Consider the following 23,337-nt stretch of genomic DNA (forward strand, 5'->3'; position numbering starts at 1 on the left):
ATGGCCTCTGTCATCGGTGGTTATCTTGTAAAATGGGAGGTGGGGAGACAGAAAAATGAGAGGAGAACAACTAATAATGCTTCATAGTAAAGAGGGAGAAATTAGATTGATCTAAATTCTTGCTCATAAAAGGGCAAGATTTTTAATATGCACACTACAAATTTTGAAGTCGATGGTCAAGTGGTAAAATGGTGATAGTTCTCAACAGTGATGATTGCTCAGCAGTAACGTTGGTGTTTGGAATATGTGCTCTATATCTGATAAAATCCTCCTAATGAGTGGGAGTGACGAGTGAAATTGAAAAGTGAGTTATGGTGTGAAATTCAATCCCATTGTGTGCAGATTAATGCTGAGCCACTTGTTTCTGGTAAAAGGGATTGTAATGAACTGTAAACTGTTAACAAGCAAAGAAGGGGGAAAGAAACATATAGTGCCATAACTTGGAATGATTGTACTTTTGTAGGATGAATATAACTAGTCTTTTTTCTTTCTCTCTCTCTTTTTCTTTCTCTCTCTCTCTTTTTTTCTTTCTCTCCTTTTTCTTTTTTTTTCTTTTCTTTCTCTCTCTCTTTTTCTTTCTCTCTCTCCTTTTTCTTTCCCCTTTTTCTTTCTCTTCTTTTTCTTTCTCTCTCTTTTTCTTTCTCTCTCTTTTTCTCTCTCTCTCTCTCCCTTTTTCTCTCTCTCTCCCTTTTTCTTTCTCTCTCTCTCCCTTTTTTTCTCTCTCCCTTTTTTTCTCTCTCTCTCTTTTTTCTCTCTCTCTCTTTTTTCTCTCTCTCTCCCTTTTTCTTTCTCTCTCTCTCTCCCTTTTTCTTTCTCTCTCTCTCTCTCTCCCTTTTTCTTTCTCTCTCTCTCTCTCTCCCTTTTTCTTTCTCTCTCTCTCTCTCTCCCTTTTTCTTTCTCTCTCTCTCTCTCTCCCTTTTTCTTTCTCTCTCTCTCTCCCTTTTTCTTTCTCTCTCTCTCTCTCTCTCCCTTTTTCTTTCTCTCTCTCTCTCTCTCTCTCTCTCCCTTTTTCTTTCTCTCTCTCTCTCTCTCTCTCTCTCTCCCTTTTTCTTTCTCTCTCTCTCTTTTTCTCTCTCTCTCCCTTTTTCTTTCTCTCTCTCTCTTTTTCTCTCTCTCTCTCTTTTTCTTTCTCTCCCTCCCGCCCCACTTGAGTACCTCAGTTTCTTGGCTGAAATCGACTAAATCAGCACCAGCGCAGAATAGGGAGTGAAAGTGCAGCATTCCTGGTCTGTGTAGCTTAGTTCCAGAGCATGCAGTGAACTTATTCACTGAGTCATCACTGGGTGGGGGTGAATTACAATTTAGTGAGATTGTTCAAAGATGATTTAAATGCTGCATTGTGGACAGATTCTAGGGGGGGGGGGAGGGTTCCCTAATAAGCTCTTTCTTACTCCTCCCATCCAAAATGTAAACTTTGTTGTTTCACTAAGCCTGACAGTAATTGGGCAGCCAGCTGAATGTGAAGCTTTATTGGTTTTCGTGTTGATCAATGAGAGAAGGAGAGAAGCAAAACACAGGTAGGAAAGCTTGGGAGAGTTTATGAAATTCCTCGTTAGCCGCCTTTTGGATTGTGTTTCTGGTAGGGGTTGACTTTTTCCCAGAGGGGGCTGATTTGCACGGAGAAAACTGGAAAAATACAGTGAGCCACAGTTAGTCACAAAGCAAATATCCAAAACATTTAAGAACAGCACAAAAATGATTACAAATCCCTAAGGCTTGGGTGTGAAACTAAAAAGACAGTGAACCTTGATAACATCAGCAGAGCTAGATTATCACTCTTCTATTTTGTGACAGAATAAATTGTGTGGATGTGATGAGCAAAGCTTGATGTTTGCATCTGTAAGAGAGACCAAAATTAGGGGCCATAAATATAAGATAGTCACTAAAAAATCCAATAGGGAATTCAGGAGAAACTTCTTTACCTAGAGAGTGGTGTGAATGTGGAACTCGCTGCCACAAGGAATAGTTGAGGTGAATAACATCGACGCCTTTTAAGGGAAAGCTGCAGAAACACATGAGGGAACAAGGAATAGAAGATTATGCTGATGGGGTGAGATGAAGAGGGATGGGAGAAGGGTCACGTGCAGCATAAAGGCATGGACTAGTTGGGCCGAATGGCCTGTTTCTGTGCTGTACATTCTATGTAATAATTCTTGTAATGAGCAAAGTTGTGTGGATGTAATCTGTCCAAAATTGAGGTGTTCTTTGATGGTGATGTTTGAGGGAGAAATGTTGGCCAGGAAGAATTCCCTGCTGTTCTTTGAACGGTGCCGTGTAATCTTTTAACGTCCACTTAAACAGGCAGGTGTGGGACCTGAGTGTAATATTCCACCTAAACCTAGCCTTGTATAGCTTATTCAAAGATGGTGACTCGTGCACTGAAAGCTCAACAGCTAACTCTCTCAATCCCAGCAACGTTCTAGATAATTTCAATAGTGTCATAGTAGGTACAGCACAGGAGGAGGCCATTCAGCCCATCGTGCCTGTGCCGGCTCTTTGAAAGAGCTGTCCAATTAGTCCCATAGCCCTGTAAATTTTTTCCCTTCCAGTATTTATCCAATTCCCTTTTGAAAGTTGCAGTTGAATCTGCTTCTACCGCCCTTTCAGGCAGTGGAACTCTTCTGTTTCCACTCCTATTTGGATTTTCAAAGGGTTGTGCCAGGTTTTGTCATTCGTTCGATTCTCTATTCCCCCAGTGCCATTCTGAAATCTTATACTGCCTAAGTTTAATGGGTTCTTGGGTGTAAAATAGCCTGCCATGACATTCGCAAGCTATTCTGGATGCAAGCCAAGTTTTAAATTGCACTTCTGATTTTAGCAAGCCAAAATTTGAATGATTGGCTAAGTCTTGCTACTCGTCACCTATCCAGTAACAGCTTTAGATTGCAAATTGTGCTTTTTAAAATAGGGGGGGGGAGAGAGAGAGAGACTGGTGTAAATAGACATATAAAAATAAAGTCCAAGCCAATAGGTTCAATCAATACCCAACAAATGTGTGTTTCCTTTCCTGCTGGATTGGTGATGTACTTTCACAATTCAATGTGGAGTAAGTGTGTTGACACTCGCAGATGTGAAATATCGCACTATGAAGCGTGACTGCCCTTGTGTTAGTGTTTTATCCCTCTTTGGGATGTTAAATGGCGAGGGGAGATGAGGTGTCTGAAATGAATTTTGCTGATGGGGAGCTTTCTTCCATTGCTGGGACTGTCTTAACAAATGGATGAGATTTTTGTCGGTTTGCAGTTACAGTATAGAGTAATACGATGGATCTCTTTCTGTGGTGCTGTGTTTATATTAAAAGAAAAGGCTTAAGGGCCTTTTATAACTGTCGGCTGGTCTCATGATGTTTACCTAATGTGTGCAGCATGACTTGTCTTTTTAAAAAAAAACCTGGGTACAGATCTGTGAAATACTCCGGATCTAGATTAGGAAGAGTACATTGACTGCACAATGTGAGAAGTCTTAAGCATATCGGTTCCACTTGAGCAAATACCAGCTCGGCAAATATTTCTGTCAAGGGAATAGGACTGAAAATCCCATCATTTGACACCTGCACACATCGAATCCACTTTTGTTAACTGTTAACATAAAACAAAAAGGCACAAATGCTAGAAATCTGAAACAAGAGGAAAAAGGCTGGTAGGAACACAAGTAGGTCATAGGAACAGGCACATAGGAACAGAAGTGAGCCATTCAGCCCCTTTAGCCTGTTTCACCATTCTATTAGATAATGGCTGATCTGTGCCTCTGATCCATTTTCCTGCCTTTGCTCCAAGACCTCTGCGCTCCTCCAATTCCGGACTCTTGCGCATCCCCAGTTTTAATCGCTCCACCATTGGTGGCCATGCCTTCAGCTGTCTAGGCCCTAAACATAGAAAATAGGAGCAGGAGTAGGCCATTCGGCCCTTTGAGCCTGCTCTTCCATTCAATATGATCATGGTTGATCCTCTATCTCTACCATATTCCTGCTCTCTCCTCATACCCCTTAATGCCTTTTGTCTAGAAATCTATCTAGCTCCTTCTTAAATATATTTAGTGATTTGGCCTTCACAGCCTTCTGTGGTAGAGAATTCCACAGGTTCACCACCCTCTGAGTGAAGAAATTTCTCCTCATCTTCAGTCCTAAATGTCCTACCCTGTATCCTGAGACTGTGACCCCTCATTCTGGATCCCCCCCAGCCAGGGGAAACATCCTCCCTGCATCCAGTCTGTCTAGCCCTGTCACAATTTTATATGTTTCAATGAGATCCTCTCTCATTCTTCTAAACTCGAGTGAATACAGGCCTAGTCAACCCAATCTCTCCTCATAGGACAGTCCTGCCATCCCAGGAATCAGTCTGGTGAACCTTCACTGCACACTCTCTATGGCAAGTATATCCTTTCTTAGGTAAGGAGACCAAAACTGCACTCAACACTCCAGGTGTGGTCTCAGCAAGGCCCTGTATAACTGCAGTAAGACATCCTTGCTCCTGTATTCAAATCCTCTTGCAATGAAAGCCAACGTAACATTTGCCTTCCTAACTGCTTGCTGCACCTGCGTATTTGCTTTCAGTGACTGGTGTACAAGGACACCCAGGTCCCTTTGTGTATCAACATTTCCCAATCTATCACCATTTAAATAATACTCTGCCTTTCTGTTTTTCCTTTTCGAAGTGGATAACTTCACATTTATCCACATTATACTGCATCTGCCATGTATTTGCCCACCCACTCAACTTGTCTAAATTGCCTTGAAGCCTCTTTGCATCCTCCTCACAACTCAAGATCCCACCTAGTTTTGTGTTGTCAGCAAACTTGGAAATATTACATTTGGTTCCCTCATCCAAATCATTGATATATATTGTGAATAGCTGGGGCCCAAGCACTGATCCCTGCGGTACCCCACTAGTCACTGCCGGCCACCCTGAAAAAGACCCATTTATTCCTACTCTCTGTTTCCTGTCTGTTAACCAATTTTCAATCTATGCCAGTATATTACCACCAATCCCATGTGCTTTAATTTTGCACACTAACCTCTTATGTGGGACTTTATCAAAGGCCTTCTGAAAATCCAAATAAACCACATCCACTGGTTCTCCCTTACCTATTCTACCAGTTACATCTAAGCTCTGGAATTCCTTCCCTAAACCTCTCCTCCACTCCCCACTCCTTTAACACGCTCGTTAAAACCTACCTCTTTGACCAAGCTTTTAGTCACCTGTCCAAATATCTTTGTGGTTTGGTGTCAAATTTTGTTTGATAATCGCTCCCGTGAAGCGGTGTTGGACATTTTACTACATTAAAGGTGCTATATAAATGCAAGTTGTTGTTGACCGAGAGAAAGGCAATTTAACGATTCCGGTGGCAATCTTCATAGGGGTTGGTATTGGTTATGATGATTGATCCTTTCCAAAATCTTAATGTTCCTTTCTCTTTCAGATACAAATTCAGCTGCCAACATTTCCTGCCTATTCTTGCTAAATTAATCTTTTAGATGGAGTCATATATTATGCTCCATAAATCAATGCATGCATGCAGCAAGACCTGGACAACATCCAGGCTTGGGCTCATAAGTGGCAAGTAACATTCGCGCCAGATAAGTGCCAGGCAATGACCATCTCCAACAAGAGAGAGTCTAACCACCTCCCCTTGACATTCAACGGCATTACCATTGCCGAATCCCCCACCATCAACATCCTGGGGGTCACCATTGACCAGAAACTTAACTGGACCAGCCATATAAATACTGTGGCTACGAGAGCAGGTCAGAGGCTGGGTATTCTGCGGCGAGTGACTCACCTCCTGACTTCCCAAAGCCTTCCCACCATCTACAAGGCACAAGTCAGGAGTGTGATGGAATACTCTCCACTTGCCTGGATGAGTGCAGCTCCAACAACACTCAAGAAGCCCGACACCATTCAAGATAAAGCAGCCCGCTTGATTGGCACCCCATCCACCACCCTAAACATTCACTCCCTTCACCACCGGCGCACTGGCTGCAGTGTGCACCATCCACAGGATGCACTGCAGCAACTCGCCAAGGCTTCTTCGACAGCACCTCCCAAACCCGCGACCTCTACCACCTAGAAGGACAAGGGCAGCAGGCGCATGGGAACAACACCACCTGCACGTTCCCCTCCAAGTCACACACCATCCCGACTTGGAAATATATCGCCGTTCCTTCATCGTTGCTGGGTCAAAATCCTGGAACTCCCTTCCTAACAGCACTGTGGGAGAACCGACACCACACGGACTGCAGCGGTTCAAGAAGGAGGCTCACCACCACCTTCTTGAGGGCAATTAGGGATGGGCAATAAATGCCGTCCTTGCCAGCGACGCCCACATCCCGTGAACGAATAGAAAAAAAAAAATGCTCCAATCTACCGACTGATGTTGGGTTTTAGTTTGTTGCTGCAAGTAATTGAGAGAAATTTAAAAAAAAAATTAGATTAAATTCTTAAATGGCTGAATAATTTGTTAGTCATTTATAGAACTTGACTGAATGCAGTTAACTGACACTAACAGTTGCCTTTAGGTTTAAAGCTGCTTTGTGAAATAAGAGCTACAGTTGCACAGTAGCTTTTAAGAGCAGGGTTAAAGAAAGAAAAAACTTGCGTTTATATAGCGTCTTTTTCACAACCTCAGGATATCACGAAGCTCTTCACAGCCAATGAATTACTTTTGAAGTCACTGTTGTAATGTAGGGAAATGTGGCGGCCAATTTGCACACAGCTAGATCCTACAAACAGCAATGAGATAAACGACCAGATAATCTCTCTTTGCGGTTGGTTGAGGGATAAATATTGGCCAGGACACCAGGAGCACCCCCTTTCTTTTCTTCGAATAGTGCCATGGGATCTTTTGCGTCCACCTGAGAGGACGGACGGGACTTCGGTTTAACATCTCATCCAAAAGACGGCACCTCCGACAGTGCAGCACTCCCTCAGTACTGCACTGGAGCGTCAGCCTAGATTTTTTTTTACTCAAATCTCTGGGGTGGGACTTGAACCCATGACCTTCTGACTCAATGCTACCCACTGAGCCATGGCTGATATTTTAAAGATATCTGCGCTTTCTTGCTCCGTGCTACCGTTAACACTCTTGAATTGGAAATGTTAAACATTTGCCTCGAAGTTAGTTGCGGGGTGGGGACATTATCTTGTGATTCAGTTGACTGCCAAAGCCACATTTGTGATCTCTGGTGTATCCCGATTCAGCATATTGTATTTCAGCCCTGTGCTGCTGCCTAACTACAGTTCCCACCACTTATACCGGGCGCATTGGTGTTCACGTGATTTGCCCACTCTGCACGGTGGATGGTATGGGGTGGGTGGATGAGGTTCCAGTGTACCTCGGTAAAGCACGCTGTCATTTGTGGCTCAGTGAGTAGCTCTCCAGCCTCAGTCAGAAGGTTGTGGGCTCAAGCCCCACTCCAAAGACTTGAGCACATAATCCAGGCTGATGCCGAGGGAGTGCTGCATTGTCAGAAGTGTCAACTTTCGGATGAGATGTTAAACCAAGACCCCGTCTGCCCTCTCAGGTGGACGTAAAAGGTCCCATGGCACTATTTTGAAGAAGAGCAGGGGAGTTCTCCCAGGTGTCCTGGTCAATATTTATCCCTCAACCAACATCATTAAAAACAGATTATCAGGTTATTAGCACATCGCTGTTTGTGGGATCTTGCTGTGCTCAAATTGACTGCTACTTTTCCTACATTACAACAGTGACTACACCTCAAAAGTACGTCATTGACTGTAAAGTGCTTTGGGACATCCTGAGGTCGTGAAAGGGGCTATATAAATGCAGATTTGTCCTGTTTCAGCAACAAGGTGGTAAACTGTGTCTCTCAGAAACCATGCCCACCAGATTCAGATTCTTTTCAGTTGAAGACTTGGAGCTTCGAAGTCTCAGCAGTTACTGGCCATTACATGAAGCTGTGATTCTCCCAGCCCTGACTGTTTACGTAGGAGATAAATTTGAAGTGCTGCGGCCAAAAGGTTTCTCTGCCCGCTTATCTTATCACCAAGGTGTTCCATCTGGAAGATGTCTGAATCGACGGAATTTGAATTCAGTGCTTTTGTAACTTCAGTGGATTCTAAAGCAGTGACGTCGTGAGTGACTTGAAGCAGGAGTTCCTTTTTATTCCGCCGCTCCTGCCGGCTTTAAACCTGGTCTTTGGAGAGTGTGCGCTTCTGCTGCTGAGTCGGATTTTCGGTCAGGTCAGCTGAGGCAAGTGTGGTGGAGGCAAAAAAAAATTGCAGAATTTACCATAATTTTGGTTGTGGTGTAGATGATTCTCGGCATTGCACTTCATGAACTAAAATAAGTTTATTCCTTTTTCAACAGCAACGATGCTTTGCATTTATATAGCACCTTTAGTGTAGTAAAACGTCCCAAGGTGCTTGACAGCAGCATTATTAAGCAAAATTTGACACTGAGCCACATGAGATATTGGGTCAAATATTTGCCGTAGCCTTGTCTTCACTTCTCATCACCCAATGTATTCAAGTCCTCATCTTTAAATCCCTTCATGGCCTTGCCCCACTCTTACCTCTGCAAGCTCCTCCAGCCCTATATATCTCTCCTTCCTCCCCTCTGCCCCTTCTCTGACTGGCCTTTTTGTACCTCTCTTCCCTCCTTCAACTCTTCATTGGTGACAGAGCCTTCAGCTGCCAGGTTCCTACTGTCTAGAATTCCCTCCCTAAGCGCCTACCCCCCCCTCTTTCCCCCCCCCCCCCCAAAGAAAATTGCTCAAGGCTTATCTCTTCGATCACGTTTTTGGTAACCTATCCCCCCCTCACTTCCTGGCTGCGTGTCCATTTTCCTAATCGAAAGCAAAAAAAACTGCGGATGCTGAAAATCTGAAACAAAAACAGAAAATGCTGTAAATACTCAACCTCAGTAGCTGCCTGACTTGCTAACATGATGGGTATAACCTTCATCAGACGATGAATATAGTCCTTGATTAGAGGCTGGTCATGTGTAGCGGAAGGGCTGAGGAGGAAACTCTGATCACCAGAACTGGGCCCATCCTAAGTCTGGGCCTTTTGGGGGTTGGTAAAAATTGCTCTCCTCAACAGCAAGAGCAACCCAAGTTGAAGCATGGGGGAATCTGAACCCTTGTTAAGGATTACTGGGTTGAAGATGAGTTCTTTACTGTGAAATCTCTATAAGGACTTAGTCCCAAATTGTCTTTTGAAGCAAAATACCAACTCTGGTTGGCTGTATTCCTGGAGGCTGCCCCACCCAGTCAAACAGCCTTTTTCCCCTCTCTTTTCCCCCCCCCCCCCCCATCTCCAATATTTTTATAACTAATAAACACAAGCGTTCAAAGAAAATGGGTAGGGGGACAGGACCCACTCTTTTATTAAAAAAAACTCTGAATTTTCTCCTGGATTTTTACTTGCAGCAGTGTCCAGGAGATTAATCTTGAATTCCTGGAAACTCCAGGACGATCCTGGGGCGGGGGCGGGGGATTGTTGGCAACCTTTTACAGGATGTGGGTTCCTGAACAAGACACTGCCACTGGGAAGGGAACTGCATGCGTTAAACATGCATCTTGGCTCAGTGTTGCCCCAAGTTCTATCATAGAGTTACATTGAATTACATCATAATAGAGTTAAAATTGAAACACAATTCATTTCATTTATGTTGTTTGACCGTGATGGAGAATCAAAGGGAATCTTATAACGGTACACTATTACTGATTTTCTTTTATTAAACAAAAACCATGAAGGTGATTGCACACCAGACATACTAATGGCTCCTATGAAGCAGCTAATCATATTTGTAATAAATACTGTCGGCTGTACTTACTCTGCTGCTGGTAGACATGAGTTTTGTCAGCCTTTAATACTGGACTAGTTCCACGTAGCGTGTGTTTAAATGTGCAGTAAAATCCAGAATTAAGTTTTCTCTCAAGCTTGCTTTTGTATCTTCCATACACAAGAATAACCACACAAAAAGTTAGACTTTATAAGTTGATCTGTTAATCTGTACATTTTCTAAATCACCAGGAAGGTTTGAATGAAGGTGGCCCATCTGCCTATTTGATATCATTATTCCAGTACACTGGCTGTACCATCTTCCATTATAAATGTAGCCGATAACTGAGTCCCATGTCTTGTCCTCAATTACCCTTCCTGGCAGTCGATTCCATTCTAGCTGTTGCTCGCCCTCTATGTAAAGAAATACTTCTTGAAGTCCATCTTAAATTTGCCTTTCATAATCCTGAATCTGTGCCTCTTGTCCAGGTGTGCCTTAATTGAATTGCTTTATCTATCCCAGTCAGTATACTGGATACCTCTATTGGGACTTTGAGATGTCTTTTTTTTGTTGTCTGAAAGCCCTAGCTGCTTAAATTATTTCTCAGCAGGGCTCCTTGACTTGAGCCTCCCCTGCCACTCTTCAGCACCTTCAGGGCCTAATGACTCTCTCTTACCACAGTGACCAGAACCCAGCACCTTGCTGTAAGTGCAATCTGATGATAGTATCAGCGTAACCTCTATGGATTTGTGCTCCAGTGATTTGGCGATATCGGTCAGCATTATACTCACTTTGTTTATAGTCACCTCACACTGTGTGTAGTCATGGTGAGTGCAGAGTCATACAATAATATGTGCATTTATGTAACATTCAAAGCAATTTAACACAATGAATTATTTGTGAAGCTCAGTGACTGTTATGTAGACAAAACAGTTTTTTTTTGTTTTTCTTCCTTTGTATTACACAGCCTAAATTCCAAAAAAATCAGAAAAATGGAACTTACATTTGCGTAACGCCTTTCATGACCCCAGGGCGCCCCAAAGCGTTTGTCAATGAAGTACTTTTGAAGCATTGTCATTGTTGAAATGTAGGAAACGCAGCAGCCAATTTGCACGCAGCTTTTTAGTTGACTGATAACAATTGGCCAGGACACTGGGGAGAACTCCCCCTGCTCTTCGAATAGTGCTGTGGGATCTTTTAAGCCCACCTGAGAGGGCAGACGGGGCCTCGATTTAATGTCTCTTCTGAAAGACAGCACCTCCGACAGTGCAGCGCTCCCTCCGTACTGCACTGGAGCGCCAGCCTGGATTATGGGGCTCAAGTCTCTGGAGTGGGGGGCTTGAACCCGTGAGGGGCTAAACTGCTGCTTCACTGTGATGTCCACTCTTCTTTCTGATGTTGCCAGGACTAGGTTGCTGCTCGTGAACAATTCTGCTTTTGTTCACTAAAAATGGCAAAGCAAGAATTTAATTATTTTGTTTTAACTGGGACTCATTTCATTAAAGCAGAAAGGTTATGAGGAGATCGAATTGAAATGATTTTGAGAAAAGTAAATAGGGAAAAATAGTGAGTTAGTAACTAGAGATCATAGATTTAAGATGGTCACCAACAGAACAAAGGAAGAGGTTTAAAGATTTTTTTTTTATGTAGAGGATTGTTATGACATAGAATTCCCGAGTAGAAATCAAGAATGAGGGAACATAATCTTAAAATTAGAGCTCGGTCATTTAGGAGGGAAATCAGGAAGCACTTTTTCGCACAAAAGGTAGTGGAAATCTGGAATTCTTTACCCCAAAAGGCTGTGGATGGTGGGGGACAATTGGAGCTTTCAAGACTGAGATCGATAGATTTTTGTTAGGCGAACGTATGGAGGGATATAGATCAAAGGCAGGTAAACGTAGCTGAAGTACACATCAACCGTGATCCAATTGAATGTCGGAACAGGCTCAAAGGGCTGAATGGCCTCCTCCTGCTCCTAAACTGCGCTGGAAGCAGAATCCATAATGCCTTTCAAAAGGGAAGTGTTCAAATATTTGAAGAAAAATTTGAAAGCGTATTGGCGCTCAGTGGTTAGCTGTTTGAGAGTTGGCATAAACTTGATTGGCCAAATGGCCTCCTTCTGAGCTACAAAATTCTATGATCAATATGAGGACTTTGACTGACCAGCTTTAAAATCTGTTCAAGTAGCATAAATATCCTGAATGAACAAATTTAGATGGTTTATTTTGAACACTTTTTGATTAAACTCTAGTTAAGCGCTTTAGAATGTTTCTCTGTCAAAAACATTACCTAAAATGCAAGTTTATGTAGTGCAGGTGAGAAACAGCGGGTCCAGGATTTTCTGATCTGCGCTCTCACTGTGTACTCCCTATTGGGAGTTCCCATTATGGAATCTAAACTGGTGTATAAAGCAATATGGTACATGATGTGCATGATGTTCTAATGTATAGTCTGCAGTTTATGACCACCAAACCAGTAAATATACTTTAATTAGATGTTACTTTGGGGGTGGGGATTGGGGCAGGAGGCAAGTATGAGGTCACCTACATTTAGGGTGTGGAAGCCTGTTATTATGGAACTCCATGAGATCAAAACTTGAAAGGTTTGTGTTACTAAAGCCAGTACAGTAATTATAGGTTTGGTGACCAGTTTAAACTCTAGCAAATGGGTGAGTAAGTGGCTTTGGTATCGCATAGTTTGTAAAGACAATAACTTATTGGCTCTTTTTGTATAAAACAAATGGTGAGAGTGAAGCTTTTGGCTTTAGGAACTCATCCTAACCTCTGTTATGGTCTTGCAGCGCACTCCAACCTGTTCTTAAACGAATCGTCCATATGCATTTGATTGTGTTTGCTTTATTTTTTGGTTTGCGGTAATCAATTTCTACAAATTAATAGCATTGCTTGAACTGAACTGCTGTGGGGTGTGATTTAAACATTGCACCCCATCGGTATGAAATGTGTATTATATTTTAACAGCATTGGGTTCAGATGAGTTGACTCTTGTTTTTTTTAAAGCCTTATGAATAAGTATGCGTCTTCTCTCTGTCTCCCACCCAATCTCCCCATCCCTCTGGGATGTTTGTGTGTTGGTTTCTTTTGCAACATGGGCATCTCTACTGATGCCATATTTTGTCAAACTTGGATCCAGACGCTGTTGAACAGGACAGCAATGGGACGTTCGGAGAGGAACAAGTTTTCAGTGTATTGCAAGTATAAAGTTTGGCACTCAAACCCACTGTTTTCTGATCCAGATTGCTACCAACTGAGCAAATCTAACATATCCAACCGAATGGTCGAATTCCTCAAAGCAGTACTAATTGGCATGTATGACCTTTCAGCAAGTTTGCAGGTATATTTAAGTAACATTTTTAGCTTCATGGGGGGGGGGCTATAGCACGACGTCTTAGATTACTTGACCAAGTAGCTCACCTCCCTCCCCAATCTGCCCCTTCCTATTGGTGTCTTGGCTGGTCGTTATATCCTTGTTAGGGCTTGCCCTGTCCCTTGCTTGATGTCACCATAAATTCCGCAGAATTCCAACAAGCTAATTATAACGTTTATTTTCATTGTAATGGAGTATCACTTTCATGTAGTTACTATAGAAAAATGGAGGTAATGCAGTAGCTATTTCTAAGTCGCAATAGTAGTAGCTCAGCTGAATAGAATTTATTTATATAGACGTGTAGGGTACCCATGAGTAATTGTAAGGCTGTGATCTAATCCCAGAAAGGGGTCAAACAGTTTGGATAATGAATATCTAGTGTTGTCGTCCATCAGTTTGTTTATAAACGGGCTGAATGGAAATATCAAATATTGTCAAGTGGGCACAAAATGTTTGGTCTTTGGAATAAAAGTCCATATTTATTACTTCTGTGCCACATGATATATAATTACGGTTGTTAAACGCTTTCAGATCTTACCACATTGGGGGGTGGGGATCTCTATGGATGTTGGAGAAGATTGCAAAGCTGCTTATGATCCAGGTGTCATGTGTTGAAAGAGTAAAACTCAAGCAGTTTAATAAGTCATCTGAGTCCTGGGACAAGCTTAAAGAAAGAAAGACTTGCGTTTATATAGCACCTTTCACGCCCTCAGGACGTCCCAGAATGCTTCACAGCCACTAAAGTACTTTTGAAGTGTAGTCACTGTTGTAATGTAGGAAACGCAGGAGCCAATTTGTGCACAGCAAGATCCCACAAACAGCAATGTGATAATGACTAGATAATTTGCATTTTTAGTAATGTTGGTTGAGGGATAAATATTGGTCAGGGCACTGGGGAGAACTCCCCTGCTCTTCTTCGAAATAGTTCCATGGGATCTTTTACATCCATCTGAGAGGGCAGACGGAGTCCTCTGTTTAACATCTCATCAGAAAGACGACACCTCTAAGAGTGCAGCTTGCAGCAATAGGGGGAAAAAAACCCCATGTCTATCTGTTAGTTTTCCTGTCTGCTGGAGAGTGGGTTTAGCAATGTTTGTTTTCCCTTCCCAGCAATGGCATTGGTGGAAAGTCACCCTCCTGTGTTCCCTATGTGATTAGGAAAGGCGATTGTGTCTGTAGTGTTGTGCATTACCCTCCTCAAGCACAGCCCCCTAGGGTCAGACACATCCTTCTGATGGCTAGATTGTTTTTGTTACTTAAAAAAAAAAGTCTCGCAGGATATTTACTGGAAGAGTGTGTATTTTAAAAAGTCAAACCTTGCCTGTATAGTGCCTGTCAAATGACCAAAGTAAAGAGCTACTCTATGGGTGGGATTGCAATTACAAATATATTGGAATGTTCATTTAAATGTACTATTGTTTCATGTTAAAAATCACAGTAAATTAAATCTGTTGGATCCTCTGTGATCTTTGGCAACAGACACATGTTTTTATAATAACGTGTTACTGTTTGCATTTCAACTGGTGGCTTTTTTTTTACACAAGCAAAGAATCCGACAACATGGAATTTTGAAATGTTGGTGTGAAGGAGCAGCTGGAAATATTGACGTACTCCCGAAAGCTCCGGTCTATAGTGTCAGCCACTTGAAGAATAAAAGATCATTGTCTGTCGTAGCTCAGTGGGCAGCACTGTCTCCTCTGAGTCAGAAGGTTGTGGGTTCAAGTCCCACTCCAGAGATGTAAGCGCAAAATCCAGGCTGATGCTCTCGGTGCCGTACTGAGGGAGTGCTGCACTGTCGGAGGTGCCGACTTTCGGTTGAGATGTTAAACCGAGGCCCCGTCTGCCTTCTCGGGTGGACCTGAAAGATCCCATGGCCACTATTTCAAAGAAGAGCTGTGGAGTTTTTCCCTGCTGTCCTGGCCGATATTTATCCCTCAACCAATCTGACTAAAACATACTATCTGGTCATTATCTCATTGCTGTGTGTGAGAGCTTGCTGTGTGTAAATTAGCTGCCGCGTTGCCTACATTACAACAATGACTACACTTCAAAAACAAAGTACTTAATCGGCTGTAATCGTGCTTGGGGTCGTCCTAAGGTTGTGAAAGGCGCTATATAAATGCAGGTCTTTCTAGATTTTTTTTTTGGACTGGGATATAACAACCGAAACATGTTGGTGATTCAACGCATAAAGAAGTCCAGCATGTAGAACTGTCTCGGCACTATTCTCCCAGCATGCGGTGTGGTCGGCCCCAAGATTATGTCGCGGTTGAAATGGTGTGCTCCGTATGATCTATGTTTTAGAATCCTTGTTGCCCTCCCCCCAAGAACTGGATTTATCCAAAGGGCGTCTGTTGAAATTTGAGGTCCTCGGTTGTGCTTATTTCCCTTTTTAGGTCCGGCTTGTTTCCTGATACAGAAAGTGTTCTTTGTATCGGGTCCAGGCTGGGGGCATGCGTGTGCGTGCATTTTCCTTTTTTACATCGAGTAATTTCCCCCCTCTCTTTTTATGTAAGGTCTTGTTAGCACGAAGGCTTAAGATCAACTATCTCTGGCATGCACTGGGAATTGACTCTGTTCTATGCTACCTACTGAATTTGATTCCCAGAGAGGGGATGCATTGTGTTTTCCAATCTTGTGTCCATCGTGTGGTCTGAAATTGCATGTGTCAGACTACCCCTTTTATGAAATAATCCTCCTCCCTCCCCCTCTCTCTCTTAGGCCACTTCCCCTAATTTCCCTCTCATTAGCCTGTCCAGCCGAGAAGCCCTCTAGTTTGGGATATTTTGGAGTTTGGGCTGACACTTACAGTGCAGTCCTGAGGGAATGCCCCATAGGCGGAGGTATCGTTTTTCAGAAACCAATGACTTGTCTGCCCTAGGTGGATGTAAAAGATCCCATGGGACTACACTGTAGCACAGCCAGGGATAAAAAGCAACCAGATATTGGCAAGAAAAGCAGGATGAGATGTAATTGAAAGCGTGAGCCAAATGGAAGTGGCACGTTCGATGCAGCAGAAACTCCGGCAATAAATGAGTGTGGACAACTACCCTCCTGCCTGTACCCTCCAGCCTAGCCCTCGCGCGCTTCGCTGAATGCGGGCCTAGCCCTCGCGCGCTTCGCTGAATGCGGGCCTAGCCCTCGCGCGCTTCGCTGAATGCGGGCCTAGCCCTCGCGCGCTTCGCTGCATGCGGGCCTAGCCCTCGCGCGCTTCGCTGCATGCGGGCCTAGCCCTCGCGCGCTTCGCTGCATGCGGGCCTAGCCCTCGCGCGCTTCGCTGCATGCGGGCCTAGCCCTCGCGCGCTTCGCTGCATGCGGGCCTAGCCCTCGCGCGCTTCGCTGCATGCGGGCCTAGCCCTCGCGCGCTTCGCTGCATGCGGGCCTAGCCCTCGCGCGCTTCGCTGCATGCGGGCCTAGCCCTCGCGCGCTTCGCTGCATGCGGGCCTAGCCCTCGCGCGCTTCGCTGCATGCGGGCCTAGCCCTCGCGCGCTTCGCTGCATGCGGGCCTAGCCCTCGCGCGCTTCGCTGCATGCGGGCCTAGCCCTCGCGCGCTTCGCTGCATGCGGGCCTAGCCCTCGCGCGCTTCGCTGCATGCGGGCCTAGCCCTCGCGCGCTTCGCTGCATGCGGGCCTAGCCCTCGCGCGCTTCGCTGCATGCGGGCCTAGCCCTCGCGCGCTTCGCCATCTTTGGGGAGTAGTTATGATTGAGGTGAAGAGGTTTTGTATCTTTGGGGATTAAACACAACTATTGTACAATGAAACTCTGTTCATCTGAATTCTTGTTCCAAAGGTATATTTTTATGCTCCCACAGCAATTTGGTTACGAGGTTTTTACCTTTGGGTCTGCGAAGACGCCTTTAAATTTAACATTTAATCTCCCACTTGTCGGATTTTCAAAAACGCAGCCTGTCGCCTCCTGGAGAGAGGTTAGAGACGGCTCACAAGATGAAAAGGAGTATTCTAGTATCCTGTGTTTTAATAGTTGTAAATTCCAAATGAAAATACAAATTGCCGTAGCTAGAAATATATTTAAGCCGCAAGGTTTAAAATACATGTCCTGGCCAGCAGCACGATGTGTTTCTCCTTGTGTGATTGACTGCAACTCTCTTGTGGTGATGTTATTGCATCTTGCTGCTGACATATGTCCTCATCTGCACAGTATCGTAAATGAGCAGCTTTGGCAGGGACGTGTGGGGGAGGGGGAACATTGTAGTAATGATGGTGAATTTTACCTGCCTGTAAAAAAAAAAAAAAATTATGATGTAACCCATGTATCATACAGAAGAAAGCAGCCCTCCAGGTACTTATGAACGATGAATGGTCATTTGGTGCTACAAGTGTATTCGAAGGTCAGCCAAAGGCTTTTTGAACCTGACACTTGCATCCCTCTGCTGGAGGTGACTATTTCTAGATTCTGCAAAAACATGCCTTGATGGTACCACAGTTCTTTGTAGGCCTTTTTGGCTTAATGATGATAGCTTGATACTCCATTACTCACCGGCTATGCATGCACAGAATTATTAATAGCCATACCTTGCAGACGTCTCTCGGAAGGTCGTGAGGTCAAAAATGAAGGAGTTGGCTGGCTGCATGGCTTGTTTACTGTGATCAGGGTGTGATATTTTAGAGCCAAGTTAAAAGCCTTACTTACTCTTGGCATAAGCCACTGCAGGGCATGCACAGCCCTGCAGCCAGAGCTTCGAACTGCAGTTGCTTATGTCGAAAAAGGCTGGAATCGAGCAAAAACGAGCACCAAAAGGCTCGGCAGAGTCAGCGGAACAAGGGGAGGAGCTGCTCTACCTGGTTGTGTTCTAATCCCCGGGCGGCATTTTATGGTCTCTGAAAACAAAACTCAAATTACAAAACAAAAAAAACCAAAAATCCTCCTGAGGAGTAATGCAGTCACAAGAAGACACGGAAGATGAAGAAAATTTAGTAAGGTGCTCAAACTGGATTATGAACCGGGGCCATGCGATTCTTCTGAAGTTGTAGGACTCTGCCGAGCCTGCAGAAGCAGCTCCTTGTGCTTTCTGGCCCCCGAACCTGCACTGTGCGAATTGCGGAGTTGGAGATTTATAGCAGGCTGCAATTTGCGACAGTAAATCTGCCCGAACCTAGCAGCATCCTTCACCAGCATGAAACGTTGGTTTTCCTGCGCCTCTGTGCCCTCTGTAGGTATTTTGTACTGAAGGCAGTGCTTTGTCTCTCTGATAGTTTTAATCAGCATTTGGAAGTTTGCATGCGAATGTGATGTATAGTTTTCTTTTGATCGCCTCTCGTGTTGATTTATTTATCATTTATTGAGTTGTGGTTAATAATGTTGTATTGCGATTGTTTGTGCAATTATTATAGCATAGGATGTTTTAAAGCGGGGTGATCAAGTATCTGATGGCTGCAGAATATAGATATCTCTATTGATCTAAAGTGGTTCAGTGTCTTCAATAATAGATGTGTGGAAGTGAATGAATGGACTGTAATCCAGTTGAGTTCAAGTGATGTCATAACGCTGCAAGACTGAAGCTTCTGGCAACTTATAATGAGTGGCTCGAATCCAAAAATTTTATTTATTTATTTATTTCAGCTTTGTTGAAACTTTTTTTTAAAAAAGAAAAGATTCTTTTTGTATGCCAGTGTTGAGTTTTGTTATTGCTCGTGTCCTTGACTTACAATGTTTATAATCGTGTCGATGCTTTGCGATGATGTTGAGCAATTTAACATTGGGTGTAACTATTTTATAAACATCGAAGCAATTATTGAAATATTTTGGTGGCCATGTAATATCGCAAGGGAATTTAATCCTTGATTTTGATATTCTCAAAAGTAAATTTCAAAATATTTTTTATTGGAAGTAATTGTAAATATTTGCATCGAGGAACCTTGTTGATACAGTCCATTTTGTTTGTTATTTCTCTCTTCCTCTCTCCCCGATAGAACTTTCATTTGTATATAGATACTTAGCAGGGTTCAAACTGCAGCAAGATGAACATTGCATGTTTTGTCTGAGGTTGTAATTCGATTTGAATTCTGTTGTGTATCAAGGAGTATTAAGATCTCTGCACTCCTCCAATTCAGGCCTCCTTGTGTATCTCTGATTTCCATCGCTCCACCATTGGCGGCCGTGCCTTCAGCTACCTAGGCCCTAAGCTCTGGAATTCCTTCCCTAAACCTCTCTGCCTCTCTACCTCTCTCCTTTGTACGATGTTCCTTAAAACTTACCTCTTTGACTAAGCTTTTGGTCACCTGTCCTAATATCTCCTTATGTGGCTCGGTGTCAAATGTTGACTGATAACACTCCTGTGAAGCACCTTGGGACGTTTTGCTACATTAAAGGCGCTATATAAATGCAAGTTGTTGTCTGAGTTTGTAATGAGGTTTGAATTCAGTCTTGTATTAAGGTATGCTTGATTATTATTTCCTCCCTTTTTCTCAAATGATCACCCTCCATCCCTCCTGAAGTGACTGACTTAGTGGGTAAAATTTCATGGCCACTGGTTGCCATCTGGTACTTCACCTGTTGGCCATTGTTCATGTGGGAGTCCTGACGGTGAATATCAGCAAGCTCTTCGGAGGAGTGGAAGAATGGGGAGTGGCAGCCCACTACAGACTAGCCTTATCCCGTCCTCGCCTGACATTCATGCGCCCACTTCCAGTACGAGCCACTGGTTAGTGGTCAAGAATGGGAAGCCATGCCAATTTTCCTCTTTCTCCCAATTCGTGGGTGCTAAGAGCAACTGTAGTACCCCCCTAGTACCTAGACCAAGGGCCAAACCTTGGGTCTTCCAGGCCTGTGAGGATCAACAATTCACTGGATGACCTTCCTGAGTGGTCAAGACGCAGTTTTTTTTTCCAATCTCCCCGAATGACTTAGTGAGTGAATGCCTTTCCTAGAGCAGTACTGAGTCATATCAACTATTGAGCCTCTGTGCGTAGAAAAGGGAGGGAAGTAATCAGCCAGGGTTCCTGCTCCTGATGCTTGTCCCTTTGTGGATATCCGATGAGGTTAAGATTGAACTCGACTGTGGTAGCTCCCCGAAGTTAAGTAGCTTGTTGCCTCCTCACTGTACAGAATGATGGAAAGCATCTGTGGTTCCTTAGCACCCTCAGTAGGCAAGAAGGAAAAATTGTAAGCAAAGAAAGACTTGCATTCATATAGCGCCTTTCACGACCTCAGGATGTCCCAAAGCGCTTTACAGTCAATGACGTACTTTTTTTCTTGAAGTGTAGTCACTGTTGCAATGTAGGAAACAACAACTTGCATTTATATAGCACCTTTAACATCGTAAAAACGCTCCAAGGCGCTTCACAGGAGCAATTATCAAACAAACATTGACACGGCAGGGGAGGAGTAAATATATTGCCCAGATTGGTTCTACTTGCGATTGCTATAGACAGATCCTTTTTTTTTGTTGGCTGGTATTAAGGTATTAATATTTGAGCTGCTAAAATTAGATTTGACTAGCATCCGGGATGGTATCAGGCAGGAGTTTGAAATCAGAGACTCTGAACTAGTACGACCGGAGAGCAGAGGAGCAGGGCCTCCGTACTTATGGGTTTCCTTGTAGGAGCTGAGATGAAGGCTTTACACATTAGAAGTAAAACCAGCAACAGGGAAAAAAAATATCATTATGCACCGTGACAACTGCCAGGGTCACCAAACCAGTCCCAGCCTGAAGTTTCACTTTTTAAAAAAAAAAAAATAATTTGGCATTTGGGTTTGTCACATTGGCAAAAACGGTGGGTAGTGCAGGGGGGAGGGGGAAATCTTAAAGAAAAACCAAGAGCGAGCAGGGGAGTGGCACTAATTGGATAGGCCATTCAAAGAGCAGGCACGATGGGCTGAATGGCCTCATTCTGTACTGTGTGATTGAGTTGCAGATACTGAATGGAAATGTGGCAACATCAATCATATCTGTAATCATTAAGAAAAAGCTGGAGAATGTTGCGTAGGTAGGGTGGCATGAGGCCAGGGAGGAATTTGCAGACGAGGAGGAGGCCTTAAATTCAATTGGCAGGCGACGGGGGGGGGGCAACATATGGGGTGGTGGGTAAGCGGGACGGAGTGCAGGACAGGATGCAAGTGATAGATTTATATGAATTTCATAGAGGGTGAAGGTCAGGAGACCTGCAAAGAGAGCATCAGAGAAGTCTAGTCTGGATGAAGACTCTGATGTGGGTTTTGATCGCCATGGGTTTAGATAGTGGTGGTGAGCAGTGTTGTGGAGGTAGAAGTGGTATTGAAACTGGGTGGGATATGGGGTTTCAAGCTAAGTTTCGAGCTCAATAGAGTGGTTCAACCTGAGTGAGCATGCGGGAGGGGAGGGGGTGATGGACTGGATGGCGAGTGTGTGGAATATTAAAATGGGCCAAAAATGACGCTCAATTATAGGAGATTCTGAATCATCCGTCCCATGATGTCAGACGGGCCATCTCAACACCAGTGTTGCTCGTTGGGGTCAAATGAAGTGATGGGAAGATGGAGCTGGGTGTTGATATACATGTGGAAGCTACTGGGGGCAGCATATAGTTGAGGATTAGTCCTTGGGGTGCTCTGGATGTGACCATGAAGGAGCTGGCAGAGAAACCATTGCTGGAGATGCAACGGCTGCAGTGGGAGAGGTGGGCATGGAACCGTGTAAGGGCACTGCCCTCCTCTGCCATGGCCCTCCTGTTACCCCTTTTGGCAATAGGTGAGCATCCTAGTGCCATATACCTGTCAGTACTGCATTTATAGATACACGTAGTCCCTCGATGTACCGCTGGTCAGTTGGCCACTAAGGACCGTGACTTTTCCCTTGGTCCAACCTCGATTTGGTGACAACCGTAAAGAATGGTGTGCTGTGAAGGAGGGTCTAAAGGTGTGAAAAGAAATTGTGAGACAAGAGAAGAAAGCAGGAGCACTAAATCCCTTCCTTTCCGATTAATCGTAAGAAGAGCGTGCTTTACGAGTGTAATTTGCTGTTCAGCTGGTCAATAACACAAGTGTCCATTTGTTGACCTAGTATCTCTGCGTTTTGCAGAGTGGCTTGGTGTAGTGGTGAGCTATAAAAACATACACATGTCAGATTCCTGCTCAGATTGGAGGAAGCAGGTGCTGATGTATAACGTGACAGAGCGCCAGAGGAAAGCTCTACTCAGTGGGGTTACATATGCCCACACTACATTAGTGAACTAAGATGCTACGTGCACGATGTATCGCTTGATGTTAGTATTTTAGAGTGATTTTATTTTTAATTTTTTTTTTAAAAAAGACGTCCGACTGGAGCAAATATGACGAGCGGCTAATGAAGGCAGTGGAAAAGGGAGATGTGGACAAGGTCACGTCGGTACTCGCCAAACGAGGTGTCATCTCTACCAAGTTGGATGTGGAGGGCCGATCGGCGTAAGTATCACTCGACTGTATTCACTCCCAAGCCCTGGCTTGAGTTCAGAATGTATTGAATTTCAGTTTCTTAACTGGTCGGTTTTATTGCCGCCACGGTCTCCTCACTCGAGGAAGTGGAGTTTGGGTCGTGTACTTTTAGAATCGCACTGCTTGCATGTTGGAGCATCCTGTGTGCGTACGTTGTTTTGCTATTTGTTCAATGAGTAAAGTTGTGAACGTACACTTATGTCTGATCATTTTGAAACCCCAATGTATGTTCTCTTTTTATACCATTATTTATTTTGTAAACATTTATCTCTCTCTTCCCTCTTCGTTCTCGCTCTCTCTTTCCTCCTCCTTTCTTTTGCTCTCTCTCGTGCTCTGTCTCCTCTCCTCCCTCCCTCCCTCCCTCTCTCCTTCCCCCCCCCCCCTTTATTTGTGGGGAAAAAACGCTGACTTTGAATTGTCTTTCCATTGTTAATGTGGCTGCGTATTCAGCAATGAGGATGGTTTAGAGCATAATGGCCTGACCATGATCAGCAACTGGTCATGTGGAAAATTGTGATCAGGTTCATGCTCTCAAACTCTGCAATGCAGTGTATTTCTATGAAACCTGCTGTATCACCAGACTTTCTTTTGTTTTGTCTACTGTTTGTTTATACAGCACAATATCATGAAAGATTCTTTGGTGTTATCAACTTACCATCTGTTTAATTATGGTTATAACGTTGAATACTGCATGTGATAATGGTTTTCAAATTTCTACATCCTGTTCAGTCGAGCACTAGCCACTATTTTCCAGCTGAAAAAAGATCAAAAACAGTTAATTGGATAAGAACATAAGAATTG

General features: G+C 43.9%; 1 protein-coding gene across 3 annotated transcripts in view; it reads left to right on the forward strand.

The window, feature by feature from the left end:
* Positions 1-23,337, forward strand: part of LOC137301716 (uveal autoantigen with coiled-coil domains and ankyrin repeats protein-like) — a 116,946-nt gene that overhangs the window by 27,239 nt on the left and 66,370 nt on the right. For 2 of the 3 annotated variants that reach the window (XM_067971301.1, XM_067971303.1), the window contains exon 2: positions 22,376-22,506. In XM_067971301.1, coding sequence (XP_067827402.1) covers positions 22,376-22,506 — 131 coding nt within the window. Of the gene's footprint in view, positions 1-17,789; positions 18,299-22,375; positions 22,507-23,337 lie in introns of those variants that run through there. The other variant, XM_067971302.1, reaches the window with a different exon arrangement.

This window comes from Heptranchias perlo, chromosome 34 (genome assembly GCF_035084215.1).
Source record: "Heptranchias perlo isolate sHepPer1 chromosome 34, sHepPer1.hap1, whole genome shotgun sequence".
NCBI lineage: Eukaryota > Metazoa > Chordata > Chondrichthyes > Hexanchiformes > Hexanchidae > Heptranchias > Heptranchias perlo.